At 39.1% G+C, this 15,920-nt stretch overlaps 1 protein-coding gene across 3 annotated transcripts in view; it reads right to left on the bottom strand.

Annotated features, from left to right (window-relative positions):
- Positions 1-316: 316 nt before the first annotated feature.
- The window catches only part of LOC118815567 (1-phosphatidylinositol 4,5-bisphosphate phosphodiesterase beta-1), a 151,187-nt gene continuing 135,583 nt past the window's right edge, over positions 317-15,920 (bottom strand). For 2 of the 3 annotated variants that reach the window (XM_036581774.1, XM_036581776.1), the window contains 2 exons: positions 3,779-3,979; positions 317-3,634 (listed from right to left, as the gene is read on the bottom strand). In XM_036581774.1, the coding sequence (XP_036437667.1) occupies positions 3,551-3,634; positions 3,779-3,979 (285 nt within the window). In that variant the 3' untranslated portion in view covers positions 317-3,550. Of the gene's footprint in view, positions 3,635-3,764; positions 3,980-15,920 lie in introns of those variants that run through there. The other variant, XM_036581775.1, reaches the window with a different exon arrangement.

The raw sequence follows: 15,920 nt of genomic DNA, 5'->3' as shown, positions 1-15,920 counted from the left end.
CTAATGGGAAGTCCTCCTCTAGCTTCACTAACCTATCAAGGTCAGTTGGTAGGGCTCCAGCACTTTCTTATTAAAACTTGGTATATATATCTGATTCCCAAACAAAGGCATTAGCTCTGGCCCATCTCATCTTCAGATTTACAGCCCACAGGACTGTCCAGCCAAGCAAAACTTTCAAAACGATCTGAGCAAACAAGGTCCTTCGGAGATACTCTAGTTGTCTTCAATATTAAACTGTGTGGTAAAGTGAAAAAGGACCTAATTAGTGATTGAAAAATAGAAAAAAGCACCAAACGTGAAATCATCTGTCTTTAGCTGTACTTACTGTCAATATTATATCCCATTTTTAAGTACAGTGCCAAAAATCACACAACCTAAGTGTGGAATCAACATTTATTTTATTCACAAGCATTTTTCCCTTTCCTCTTGGTCCATTTTTCAATATAGTATTTTTTTCTGCTCACATATTCTTTGACTTTCTCTTAAGAATGCATATATCCAGTACCCTTACACTGAAACAAGAAGCACAGGGAAAATTGTCCACTACAGAATATAGAAAACATTTTTCTGAAATACTGCTACTCACAAACTTTACTCAGTAGTGTTATTTTACTAAAAGTGCACACCATCTATTCAAGAAAATACATACAGACATACAACTAAACATACTCCTTATATTACAATGACAGTTTTACACAGTGATGCATTTCACTCACATACCACAAGGCAAACATATTGAAAGGCACAGGACTCACAGAATGGCAATAATCTCTGAAAAACTACAAATCAGTTTGTATGTAAGTTACATCCTATTTCAAGTTTATTAAACTTTACAAACTGAATTCATGGCACAAAAGCCTGTAACTGTTGGATAGCAGTCTGAGCAAATGATCTGGACTTCCATTGGGCCAATGTCATGGCAAACAGCTGTCTGCTATAATATTTGAATGGTTGACTGTCCAGCAACAGTACTGGTCTGAGTTTTTTATGAATGTTGAATGTTGAGGTTTGTAGAAACCTTAAAAAATGCAACATTGGTTCTTAGTGGTAAAGAATGGATTTGAGTTCTTTTGTTAGTATTTTAAATCAATAAAGTGACTTAAAATATCATGTACTTCTGGAATCTACAGTGAAAACCTTTTTTTTAAAATATCCAGTCTGAGTGTTCAAAAACATCCAAAAGACTTCATCATCCATTACAGAGAACTTTAAAGCAAAGTTTTTTGAAATACAAACAAAACTGACCTCTCAAAAGTTTTCACAGCTCATAGAACCGCATCCAATTTCAGATTTAAAAGTTAATGCATTATAACTGAATATTTTGTCTTTTTCACACAAAGGAATTGAGCATGAAATAGTTTTTATCTAGTAGTTTGACAGCATTCTGGCTATAAACTATAGGTTTCAGTTACCTGCGTTTCTCACCTGCGCAGAAAGCTACATATAAAACGTACAGAAATGCATCACTATCCATGACATTCAAGCAAGCGCAGCAACAAAATAGTCACAGGCACGTTTGCTTATATGCATCCTGTTCTTCCTATTCTTATAAGATGGATCAGAATCATACGATGGAAGAAATAGCATAACTGCTGGAGAATAATGTGTTGTTGCATTAATAGTATGTTGAGAGTATTCTAAAGTTTCTAATTAATCTACTATTTTTGCTTTCTAAAAGCGATATGCCCTGCAGAAGACTATGGGAGGTCAATTTGTATCTTTCTGCAAAAAGGCAAATTTAGAAAACTGAAGAAAACAAGTTTTGGGAAAAACATTAGAATATTCATTTACTCCCACTCTGTGCTATGACTCCCACTCTGTGCTATGTGGTAGGTTACTTAGGGTAGAGTCGTATACCAAATCCATCACAGATTGCATGTCCTGAGCAAAAAGATTTTGTATAAGCTTTTATTGATATGTAACTGCCATTCATAATAAAAACCATCACTGCGATAACTGCCACTGATCCACTGCTAATATGAAAAGTATTACCACCTGTGAAAGCCACTGTTGCATTTTTGTAACATGGTGAACATGGTGTCTTTGTGAGGGGTTCTCACCGGTAAACTCAGCTCCTTCTCGTGACAAGAGAGAACAGTAAATCAGATATTGGCATAATTTGTCTTTTGTAGGATATACACAGCCTTCATTTCTATGACATTAAAACAGTGATTATATTACAGCTTAAAAAGGTAAGTGGTTTTGACAACAGTGCTTTGTAAGACACTCCACTGTAGAAGAACTGCAATTCTGCAACTATGAGGCTTGACAAAAGATTGATAAATCTTTGCAGACGCACACAGACACACACATGCACTCTACAGGTGTTTATCTTTTGTTTTTTTGTTTTTTTTTTGTTTGTTTTTTTTGCTTGGCACACTACCTTATCACAAAGGGGCAGTTATTTTATTTCTGAACCGAAAATATCTTCTAGCAATCTGTCTTTGGTTACAGATAATATCTGAACCTTTGTATTCTTTATAAATAACTGAAGAGTTTTGTTCCAAAATGCATTACAGACCACATTCAAGAACTTTCTTTTTTCACTTTTTTCATTATATACATTGTTTAGGATGGGCTTTACAAATACTAGAAATATCAATGCTTTATTATGATTAATACCACCTTTATTAGTGAAACAAAAATGTGTTTTCCATTATTTGTCAGTTGTTACTCTTTTCAAAACTTGTTATATCCATTGTTACACATGGATATACAGCATTTTGGGATGAAACTCTTCATTTATTATTTGATAAATATTTTTCTTGATTATTACATTTATTATTATTATTTGGTCACAGGTCAGCCAGTGAAAGTGTTTGTGAGTCTGAAAGTGGCTGCAAGCTCTGCTCTCTAGCACAGTGCTCCTCTACTCTCATAAAAACTGCCAATCCAGACTGTTCCAGGCCAACATCGAAACATTGGCAAGGCTAGATTTGTAACCTTGGAATTAATGTTCTGCTAAAACTAAACTGTGCCATTGCTAAGAACCATTCTACTATCATGATATTCAAATAATAAAGGTCTTTCTGTTCTTTCTTTGACATAATAACATAATATTTACATTTATGAGAATGCATATGGTCATTTTTCTCCCTCTGTGCTATGTAAGTAACATTTACAAGTGTACAAAAACATGCAGTTGCATGACTCCCCTTTTCTTGGGTTACATTACTGCTAAGTGTACATTTAGTTCCATTTAGCCAAATATAAAAAATGAAAACCAACAAAGAATCTATAAAACATTACACACATTTTAAAACAAAACACAAATCTAATCTAAAAAGGACACTCCTATATCTGAAAGTGATGTAAGCCATGTGTGAACAGGACAAAGACTTCAATGCCAGTTCATGGAAAGTCCCTACTGCTTAAATATACAGCTATTTATATAGGCCTACTTTCAAATGACTTTTATAGCTTCTCTTGCCCAGGCTAAATCTGCTGTTAAACAATGATAATATAAACAATCATCTCTAGTGGTCATCTAAACAGAAGCAGCATATTCAAACTTGTTTAAAGTGAGCTCTATAAAAGCTTTATAGAGCTGTTATAACAATGTCATAGAGAAACCATCATTATTCTCACCACTGTTCAAGTACGTAATCTCTTCACAATGCATCGGCAACAAATCCTACAGACAATGTAACAAAAGGTGCACGTTAAATTAGAGACAACACCAGGAACAAGGATATTATAAAACATATGTACATACGTTAGCATAACTACAGTTAAAATGTGAAGGCTGGAGTCTAACTCAGAGCGGCGTGTCAAACACCTTCTCTGAAGAGGCCTCCTCCAGGTCCTCCTCTGATTGGGCTGATCTGTGGTTCAGCTTCTCTGCGGCCAAGCTATTTATGCAGCTCTGTTCACACTCATTGCTCGGCTTGCCCTTAGCGGTTTCCTGTACAAACTCCTGGATCTCCACTGGGAGCCGTCGGAACTTGTCCTGGTATTCCTGGTCCAGCTCGCTTTGCAGCTGCAGAAACAACCAGAACAAGATTTGACCTTGTAGTTAGCTATCAGCAACTCTTTGGCTATGATCCAACTCTCCCAGCATAGTCTGTCATGACGCAAAAGAGGTTATACATATGTGTTTAACTCAGCCCTCTCAAGAGTGTTAACCACAGCATAAAGGAAACAGTTTCAGGCTGATAAATAGTGTCTTACAGTGGCGTCTGGGTGATTCAGCGGTCCAGGGTTAAGCCACCAGAGAAGAGCCTGAGCTCTGAGCCCAGCATAGATGTGCTAAAAGACTGAGAGGGCAATAGAAATCAATTTCCACAGAAATGATAGTTGTCTCAATTCATCTCTGCTGCCTCTCTTGGCTCTCCTAATTCAGCGCTGTAGAATGTTTTTCTCCCAGGCATAGACTCCCCTAATGATTAAAGATGACGGAATTGTATTCATTCTGACCCAATAATTGCTTTAATGCTTATTTGACTAGTTAACTACCCTGCTCAGTCTTCTGGGAGCATTGTAATTAAAGAAAAGCACCAAAGACGAATTGTGTCAGAGGCAACCGTTGAGAAACACATTCACTGTTCGTTTCTGCCCAAGCTTTTAAAAACGTCTCAGATCTTCAGCGGCTGGGTTTTGGGTTTCACTGCTTTAAAGTCAGAAAACATTTAGGTTTGTTTCAGTTCATATTCAAAGCACAGCGGAGATAGGCTGTGCTTAACTCTGTTTAAATCTTTAAATCTTTTTTAACCTGATAAACCCCAGGCTTCTTGTTCTTTTAGTAATCATAACATGTACTTTTCAGAAATTATTAAGTTGTTTGATAACCACGTAGCAGGCAGCGGTGAGTTATGTTTGTTTAGTTGATGTATGTTAATACCTTTAGATGGTATTGGTACATTATGTTTGTTTATTTGATGTTTGTTAGTAACATTTTTCAAAGGCAGTGGTTTGTAATGTTTGTTTATTTGTTGTGGTTGGCATAGTAGACTGTAGATTGGTGTTTGATTCCCCACCAGAGCAAGCTCCCCTACACTATACCAATAATGGCCCTTGGGAAAAACTCCTAACATTATGTTCACCTAAAGTAAAGTGATCAAATTGTAAGTCATTCTGGATAAGAGCATCTGCCAAATGTCATAAATGTAATTTGTTAATTGCACCTTTAGAGGGCAGTGGTGAGTAATGTTTATTTATTTGATGTTTGTTGATCACACCTTCAGAGGGAAGCAGTGCGTAAGATTTGTTCATATGATGTTTGGTCATCTCTTTCTGCAGGCCCTCTAGGTTCCATTCCACCAGCACAATGGAAATTGATTAGAACATTTTAAGTCATACAGTTAAATAAATTCTCTAAAACTTAAACCCAAAACTCGGTTATCAGATGAACTAAAACACTGTTGGCTCTCTGTGTGACTGTGTTGAGCTGCTAGTGAGCAATGAGGATGAAAGAAGAGGGATAAGAACCCCCTTCTATGAAGTCACACCTCAAATTCATACCTCTCCACAAAGAAAGCTGTAAATAGACAGCACAATTGCAGCTTTCTTCATATCAAAAAATTGTGCTCAAGTGCCACAATAAAAAAAGAAAGCTTAAACACAAACCCAAAAACCCAGTTCCCCTCTGGATTTGTAAATCACACACATTTCCATCAAATTATATTCCAGTAATGTTACCAAAGAATATAAATGCATAGTTAAAAAACTGAGGGACCTCCAAAACAGGCATCCATTGAGTTTTATGGCTCTTGTGAAAAACAGGTTAATAACACCTTTAGAGGGCAGTGGGACATAATGTTGGTTTATCTGATGTTTGTTAATAACAACTTCAGAGGGCAGCGGTGAGTGATGTTTGATTAGTGCACATTCTGTTATCAGTTGGAAGCTACTGAGTATCAAGAGCTATGAAGCAAGATAGCCAGCAATTTAATCAGTTTAGCTTTGTACTTTTAAAAGTTGCATACAGTGAACAACAAAAAAAGACAATTAAATTGTTAATCATAAGCATTTATATTAGAGATTAGTAGTTATGAGAGTGAGATATTGAAGGCTTAGTGTTTAAGACCAGATGCCACAGGCTGAAATGACAAGTTTGGTCCCACCAGTCATTCTCAGATTTCTGGATGAACTGCATCTAAAACATGCCTTCTTTTAAATGACAATCATAAATATGTCCAAACACATCAAAAAGATGTTTATATATTTACATTTTCTGAATTCATCCACTCAAGTCTAAACATATTTTTCAAAAGTTAGCAACTTTGATAAAGCGTATACCCCCCACCCACACTTAGCACAATCTTGTTACGTCATGTGCCTGGTCATATTAAGCAAGATCAAATCAAATCGTTTCATATTAAAAGACAAAATGCTTGTTTTTTTCTTCCATGAAAATATAATGTAACTTTTACCCACCTCTGAAAAAAGTTCTGATTTGTGCTACATCAGCAAGGCTCAGCAGATAAATGAGTATTAAATGATTACCAGATTAACTAGGGAAGCACTGATATGGACATTTTGGGCTGATACACAGCTCTATCATTTATAATGTACATAGTGGCCCCAAAAGTATTTGGACATTAACAATTGGTAAACTTTAGTGAACTTCTTAAGGTTCAATAAAAGGCATCAACAAAATGATTTTTATTTCTAAGTTAAACCTTTTGGTTGGCTTTTTGTGTGAAGAAGACCTGGAGAAAAACTTCAACCAGACAGCAGAGTACTGTAAACAATGAGTGGGGCTGTTTTTCTTACAATGGTGTCAGTGAGCTTGTGTTCACTGATGGGATCATGATGTGTACAAAGGCATTTTGGATGCAATCCTCCAGACACCTGTGCAGAAATGTCTTAAATGATAATAATCTGAAACACACAAGCCACATTTTGAAAGGTCTTGGAATGGTCTGTTCTAAAGACCACTTGGTTTGACATTTTGTCCCCTAAAGCATTTTTAAATGTGTTACAAATGCAAAAATACTGTTTGGAGCCATTGTATCTGTTAATATTATTGCTGATGTGGACAGAACCATTTGAAAAATGTAGAAACTGGGACTGTACCGTAGATAAACATTACAAAGAAATGTAACACCTATGTGTAGTAGGTTAAACATGCATTTAAAGGAATCCAAGGCAGAATTTCTTTGCATAGTAGCCCAGCATCACTTTAAACTGCTGTTGCAGAATACAATAAACTCTTCATCAATTATTGGTTTGCATTACTGGCCAAAAGTAAGTATCGACCCAACATCAATTACTTTCTAAAAAATAAAACTGCTGATACTAATATAATTCCATCACGCAGCCCTGATATTAACCAATAATACCATGTTTTATCTTCCCCTTCCAACACCCCCACTAATCAAACACTGTACCCCTGAGGTAGCTCAGAGGCCCTCCCAGTCAGCATGGTTGACTCTGTAATATCACATGCATTATAATTTGACATTAAGGGGTTAAAGTAAGACCTGCCTGTATCATCTACAACACTACACTGCAAGGCCTCCATAGAGGTTCCACAGGCTATGTGGTAGAGGTTTGAAGCAGTGTGTGGTCTCTCCTGCCCACAGGTGCCTCTATCGCAGAGGTCACCTTGCAGCAATTCATATTTTCACGCAGCTGACAGTGACACGGAGCAGCCAGATGGCTAAAGACGCGGCCGCCCAGCACAAAGCGCGACCTACTTAGGGGAAGGACATCTGCTGTCCCCCTGCCGGCCTGGGCACAAAGGCCATCAGATTAAAAATGCCATCTTGTCTCGAATGCCCACTCCTCAGCACGTGAGTGTGTGAGAGGTGTGTGTGTGAGAGGTGTGTGTGTGTACGGCGGGTGAAGCAGCCCGAAGCAACTGTTCGCCGGAACGCCCAACTGCGTTTGACGGTAAGCCGTGCCACCCGCAGGCCTCGCTGTCTACAGCAGGGTGTGTGTGTGTGTGTGTGTGTGTGTGTATGCCACCTCTTTATCACTCGGGGGGCTGGTGTGACAGCAGAGGTAATTAAAAGTCGAGGGGAAGGCGAAAGCTGCGTGGCTCGCGTGGGTGAGAGCAGGTTATGTTCTGTGTTCGAAACGCGGCCATGGCTAGCACCTTGTCTCTCTCCATCACTCCCTCTCGGGCCCTTGTCACTCTCTCTTTCTAACACATTCAGCTCTTTAACTCCCTTTGAGCTTTTGCCAACCTTTTACATTCAAATAACATTTCACAGTTTACAAGGTTTCTTCTATTCACTGTAGTTTAAAAAAGGTCCACATTCCACGTTTTACGTGTATATTATTTTTGTCCACTTTTTTCACATTCTTTTTTGCATTTGTGTGGTTTTATGTCGCAAATAACTTGGCATTACAATAGCAAAAAAAAACAAAACAAACACAAAACAAACAAAAACAAAAGTTTTCTCATGTAACATTAACCGTAAATCACAGTAAAATAGCTACTTTATACAGTCACCTGGAGCACAACTGTGATGGAGCTGTATTCTGCTGTATACATACTGTAAAAAGCTGTAATTAAAATAGATTTAATGAATCTCCTGTATTTTTACATAACTGTAAAGGTAATGCAAGTAGGTAAAAAAAGTAGGTAGCATTAGTAGTAGTAGTAGTAGTAAAGTAGTATAAATTTCTATATAAAAAAAAACAATATCAATAAGCAAATTTATTCACCATGTTTTGCGCTGTATATGCACAGAATACACCTTTTTAACTCACTGTTGCTGTCATATCCCTTTCTGCAAGGTCAACTGCACAGTTATTTTCTGTGTTATTACAGAAAATATCTTAAGATAATTTGATTTCATGATAAAATGATAAAATGACAGTATTTTACTGTTGAAAACTGGTAATAAATATTGCGAAATCCTGGCAATAATTAAGTGAGCATAAAAAGCTGACACAGCCAAATGTTTTATTTCAGCCAGATGGAGAAATGCACTTATAAACATGATTTTGTTTATTTCAAAATAAACTGCCTCAGTCTTTCAAAGGCCAAGGGAAAGCTTGTTGCTACCATGGGTTAAATTGACAGATGAGCTGGTGCTACAGCTAACAGTGTCTGTTCGAAGAATGACAACAGCAGGGGGGGTAAGATTGAGAACAGAGAAATATCTTTTCTAAATTCAGCCTACGCTACAGACCTCTCAGTCATGCTGATGTCATATAAAAGCATTAATTTTTCATAGTAACAATGTAAAATGATATACGAAAGTAAGACACTGCACTGATTGAGAAGCAACTGCAAACAGACGTTACTGCACTGAGTTGTTAATGGCCATCTGGTAGCCGTACGTATTGCTGACTAAAATACCCAGCTGGGAAAAAAACGTAACTATAGTAACATGCAATAAACTTTTTTTTTTTAGCGTCAACATCATTTACAGTTCTACATGTGAGAACCTGACCCTGCTTGAATTGCATGCCAACTTTTGACAGCACTGTCTATTTTCGTTACACAGGGTGTCAGTGAAAAGTGGTCTGTTGCACTTGCAGCGAGGGACAACACACAGATGCTGTGTTTTGAGGTGCGACAAGCATTTTAGAGGAGTTGTGTTTCAGGCTCAGGATCAGGCGCTCTGCTCTCTGCACACTAAAACAGAGAGGACTGATGACGTTATATACAATCTGGCTAAAATTACCACAGCAGAATCTTGCCTTTCATAGAATAGCGACTGTAATCTCTGCACTCTTATGAGTCTTTAAGTGCAATATAGTCACTGGACAGAAAAAAGTTCATGCTATCCTATTTTTTAAAAAAGTTATTCAATGCTGGTATGGTTGAATAGTCTACCAACAGTTATAACTACATAACCATTTTCCAACTTCTTCTAAGACCTTTCAGCGCAGGTTGAAATCTATAGAACGCGATGTTACGTTCAGCCATTTATGGATGTCTGGATCCTTTGGAAGGCTATAGAAAATTCAGTTTTACACAATATGGCCCCTTTAACACATTACCACCCATATGTGTGGGCTGAGCTGACGACAATAACATAGCAGAGAGCTTCAAAATCACTGGGGTTCCAATAATGCTGAGAGATTTAAACCCTTAAATGGCCAGAACACCACAGCAGGTCCGAAGTCCTATTGCACATTTCTATAATTTAAGAATAAGCCACTTTGTAGTCCTGAATAATAAGCCATAGGATGTAATAAGCATAGGGCTTTAATGGGTCTCACAATGAATATATTGAACTCTAGAGGCACACCTGTATTGACTCTGTGTCTTAGAGAAAAAACACAGTACGCCTAACCAAAATACCACAGTTATCGTGGAAGATCTAGACTATAACTGACTAGAGACCATAGCCTCTAAAGAAAAAGCTCAATTATTCAATTTTAACATGCAGCAAGTCGCTAGCTAATCCACGTATCCATGCAGTCATTATATAAACTTGAAACAGACAGGCCACCTGCTCCATATTTACAGATCATCCCAAGCTGAGCCCAGGCTTTGCCTCCAGGAACGAGCTGAATAAAAACACCTTCTGACAGGCTGATGTGACATATTTGCAAAGCATTATCATATTCATAAACTAAGGAAAATGCTTACATACAGGAAAAGATAACCCCTGCACACCAGAGTACTATACTATTACTACATTACTACAACAGCAGCAGATAAATTACAGGACATGTTCAATAAAAAAGCTCATCACTGAGGCAGACTCGGTGGTATGTTGCATGGTGGCCAAGGTGAACCAAATTAACTGGCTCACCTCAAATGACCTTGAGAGATGAAAGCGTGACACAGTCTAGTTTCCAGTCCCTCTCGAGCAGGGGATGTTAAATATGTCTTCCCTCAAAAGACTTGTCATCTGTCAACAAACCAGACTGAGATCTAATCCTCAACTCTCTTAAAATACTTTGGGAGGAAAATGACCTTCTTCAACATCTGTCCTAATTCTAAGCCACCATCAAGCGAAGTGAGGCTCTTCTGGTCTGCTCTGAACTGCAAATGAATTCGCTGCTTTCGGTCGCCCCGATGCTCTAGCAGAAGTGCTTCTACTTGCACTATAACAGGAGCCTGACATGACTCCCAAATATTTTTGCCATCAAATGTGAACTCTTACGAGCCACTTCTTGAATAGTTGTTGAAGGATGCACATATTAACCCTTAGGAGTCACAGTTTTGCCATCAATAACAAAAGCAAGGTGTAATGCTACATTAATTATTTCTCATTCATAACTCATTGAATTAACTCTGTAGGAAGTACAGATTTTACAAGGCAATTAATACTGACAGATATGACATTTGTGTTTGTAAGAGATGTTTTATGATGATTTGATTATAATGAAAAGTTACTGTTGAGAGACATACTTTACATTGTTTCTTGTTTTTGTCATTTCTTGACATTGAAACAAATGGACAAAAATGGAAGTGCAGACGCAAACTTGTCGATACTGTGAATCACTGTACAGCTCATGAAATGTAGGATGTAATAAGTAATTACTTTTGAATAGCATAGCAGAACAAATGTAATAACCTGACTTTTAAGGGTTACGGTAAGCCCTGGAAACATAATTCCAAGTCCCACCACTTTGATGGCTACTGCAAGAAGCAATGATATGTATGCCTAAAAGTCCATTAATTATGTCCATCAAACATCATCTGCCTTTTTTTTTTGCTTTCTCGCACTCTCCTTGTCTCTCACCAATCCTGCAAAGCAGGTGGAAAACACTCATATAAATCCTGCAATATTGGCCTGGCACTGTCTGAGGATGTCCAAACATAAGACTTGGGGCACAGAAATGGAACGGCTCAAGACTGTGCCGAGCTGTAAGTAGGAAAGAGCTGCAGATGAACACATCATCTCCCTCTGGAGGCCTCTGTCATTTTCCCCTTTGCTTTTCAAACAAATACCACCACTTGAGCCACGACAGAAATGTCTCTCTCAAAAAGGAAGTGATCTGGTGCTGTCTTCACCAAAGCACTTCCAGCAAAGTATTTCCATAGCTGCTCACTCTACCCACTGCGAACCCGCCGAACATCTCTGCCACAGGGGGTTTGTTTGGGCTCCTCTGGTTTCTATCGAGTGACAATGGTTTCCCCTGGCGTGAAAAGGCAGGCGGCCCGCTTGCATTATTAATGCTGACCGGCCGGGCGGCTCACATCACATAGGCCAAAAGCATGGCCGGTCCAGAGCTGGGGGTTTTAGCGACAGGCCGAGGGATCTATGTAAACCTTGTGAAGCGTCTGCCAGTCTCTCGCTCTGTTTCTGGGAGCAGGACCAAAATGCAGCAGGCCTGGTCGAGTCACAAGCTGTTCTGCTTCCATGTCTGCGTACAAACACACCACTCCATCTGTCTCTCTTTTCTGCCGTCTAGCAGTGAAAAGCCATATTCTATTCTCCCCCCTCCTTTTTGGGCCTCTACTGTTTAATAATACCTCTCATTACTGTCTCGGAGCTTTCCTCTGCCTATTCTTCATCTTCCCTCTTTATTCCCTCTTCCTCTCTCTGTTGGGTATATATCTCTTTCTGTCTCATTCAGACTAGGCTCTATCTGTGTATTGCTCCATATCAGTGTGCTGGGCTATGACGGTATACTGGGTTTTATTTGTTGTTCTGTATATCTAGCAGGTTGTGGACTGTTTAGATAAGCTACATCTGCGAGTTGCTCTGCAATGCTATATGGGGTCAGTGCTGCATTTTGGACCTCGCACCTTCATTCATTTGACATCACAGACACCATATAGGTATACTTTGGTTTACAATGACTGACTGTAGTGTATTTGTTGCTGCATAGTTTATCTACCCTGTCCATCAGTGGAAAGGATGACCTCTAAGCAGATGTTATTCAGGTGTGGATCATTTTAAGCACACTTTGTAGGTGTATAGTTGGAGAGTACTGGCTAGATATACTAAGGAACACATAAAACCTGCAGCATGTGCTGAAATCTTACAAGCAGAGATGGCTTGAGTTTGCCCCTGATTAACTATGGTCTACTGCTTAAATTACGTCATATGAATGCTTCCTCAATTGAATTACAAAGGCACAATACCAGATCTACTCAGACTGAATTTCAACTACCGGATGCCAGAGGAAAACAGAAAGAGAAAGAAGAAATTGTTTCTAGAAGAGCTGAAAGTTCTGGCAGGGGAGGAAAGGTAAGGTAGGTAACAGATGCACAGAAATCACAGTGAAGAAAATAAAAAAAAACAAAAAACAGAACATCCATGGATGAACAAAAAAAGAAAAAAAAAATCTGGGTGAGTGGTGAAAAAGGTTCGTCTCGCATCTTGCACAAACAAAACAATGTGTTTCATTTCAAAGATGATAGGGAAAACTTTAAAACAGATCTAGAGGAAATGGGGAAAAGTTAAAATATTGTATGTCTACAGTATCTTTGGATTTCTTTTTATGTCTTTAGTCTGAAAATATTATCATTTATAAATATAACCTCAAGATTACATATGTAGTACCTATAATGCCTCACTCTAATGATGATATGCACTCATCATCATCATCATCATCTTAAAACACTTAATTCAGATAGGGGCGCGGTAGCAGTCAGGAGAGTAGAGAATCTCAGATGTCCAGCTCATTCCGGTGGACCCCAATCCGCTCCCAGGCCAACTAAACCTCGACCACAAAGCGGCCAACCACATCAACTGGCTCTTCTCTATGTGGAGGAATAGCGGCTCTACTTTGAGCTCCCCCTAGATGACCGAGCTTCTCACCCTATCAAGTAGAGTGTAGCCCGCCACCCTGCGAGGTAAGCTCATTTCTGCTGCTTGTATTAGCTACCTCATTCTTTCTGTCATTACCCAAAGCTCATGACTATAGGTGAGGGTTGGGATGAAGACCGACCGGTAAACAGAGCTCTGCCTTATGGCTCAGCTCCCTCTTCACCACTACAGGCCAGTGCAGCGACCGCATTACTGATGTCTGTCCCAGCCTGTGATCATTTGTACTCCTTTACTTTAAAAAAATGCTGGCAATGAGAAAACATTATTGGCTGGGGGGAAAAAGTGGAAATATTCATGAGAATTTAGATAAAAAATCCACCTCCTTCTCCTTGGCATTAAAAACACTTTTTTTTCTGATCAGTTAATGTTACTAAATTTCTCAGCGTTGTTAATTTGCATAGTCTAAAATGCTTATTCATGTAGTGCTAAAATCTGCATCTCAGCGATGACCTTGCGTGCATATGCAAAAAGGCTTCTGCAGAGACGTTGATAAATCAGCTATAAGTGCTTTTTTAAGTGCAAAATGTATCAGCACTGCTGCAAAGATTTAGTGAATCTGGCCCTATAGCTCATCTTTTTACATGCACAGTCAGTGTTCCAGCATTCCACCCTGTTGCCCTTCATCAGTGGTCAGTTTCTTACCACATGACCTCCATTGGCTGCATATTTTTAGTTGCTGGCCTATTCTCAGCCCAGCAGTGACACTGATGTGTAAAAAAACCCAGGCAACACTGCTGCGCCAGACACTCTACAGTTAGTAACTGTATATCTACAGAGTGCACCTATATGGTAACTGTATTTATTAAACTAGCAACTCACTGTACCTCTGTGCTGGGCTGTATGCATGTGTTGGTCTACAACTCTGTGCTGACCTGTATGTGTGCATTGTCTAAATCTCTGTGCTGAGCTGTGTGCATGCACTACACTCTGTGATGGCTGTATGTTTGTGTTGGTCTATATTTCTGTGCTGGGCTTTATGCTTGTGTTGGTCTACATCTCTGTGCTGGGCTGTATACATGTATTGGCCTATATCTGTGCTGGGCTGTATACATGTGTTGGTCTATATTTCTGTGCTGGGCTGTATGCATGTATTGGCCTGTATCTGTGTTGGGGTGTATGCATGTGTTGGTCTATATTTCTGTGCTGGGACGTATGCTTGTGTTGGTCTACATCTCTGTGCTCGGCTGTATGCATGTGTTGGTCTATATTTCTGTGCTGGGCTGTATGCATGTATTGGCCTATATCTGTGTTGGGATGTATGCATGTGTTGGTCTATATTTCTGTGCTGGGCTATATGCATGTATTGGCCTATATTTGTGCTGGGCTGTATGTCTGTGTTGGTCTATATCTCTGTGCTGGGCTGTGTCTCTGTGATGGTACAGATCTCTGTCCTGGGTTGTATCTCTGTCTTGGTATATATTGTCTCTCAGTAGTCGGGCTGTTGAGAGGGTGGGGTTAGGGGCCAGGATGAGCGTTGCCATGGAGACGCATACATCTCCTGTTTGTGAAGCCATACAACCATTTTCTGCCACTCTGGCCGAGCTGCTGTCTGCCTTCAGCTGTGGGCTTGCGTAATGGGGCAGAATTCACACCGCTGTCAAAGAAAAAAAAAAAACGCTTCTGACACACTCTGAGACAGGCAAAATAACACACCCGGGAGCTCTGCAACATGACAGAAAAGAAAGCCTTTCCCTGCCATCAAAGAAATCCAACCAGCAACCGACCTAGAAGATTTACTTTCTTTGTTTTGGAAAATGTTAAAATGGAAAATGTTACAGAAGACAGAATTGCACAAACAATTTCATTATATATACATATATATATATATATATATATATACATATATATATATATATATATATATATACATATATACACACATATAAAAGAACTAAATCACACACAAAAATCACATTCCACATCAGATCCACAGCATTTTGTTAGTAAATTACCCCTGTGATGTTCATTAGCAAAGCCAGGGCATATTAAATCACTTTTCAGCAAATTCAGCTGATAAAAGGAGAAATGATATCAGCTGATGTAACTAAACCCAGAGAACAGATTCATTTGGTAGCAACATGAGGTGCACCAAAGCCTCATTTTAATGAGGATCAAAATGTTCAGCTCACTGCGATGTGTGTTTGTCACATTCTCTTTTTTTCTAAAGTGCTTCTGAAAGTTGAGGCTCATTAGATTACGCCCCGTGCTGTGCAGGTGGAAGTCCTGGGGGCCGTTTTGATTGGAACATTAGCAGGACACTGACACCTGCGCGCACACACACTG

Source organism: Colossoma macropomum, unplaced genomic scaffold (assembly GCF_904425465.1).
Source record: "Colossoma macropomum unplaced genomic scaffold, Colossoma_macropomum, whole genome shotgun sequence".
Taxonomy (NCBI): Eukaryota; Metazoa; Chordata; class Actinopteri; order Characiformes; family Serrasalmidae; genus Colossoma; species Colossoma macropomum.
The sequence above is the reverse complement of the archived record's forward strand: the minus strand, read 5'-3'. Positions and strand labels throughout refer to the sequence as shown.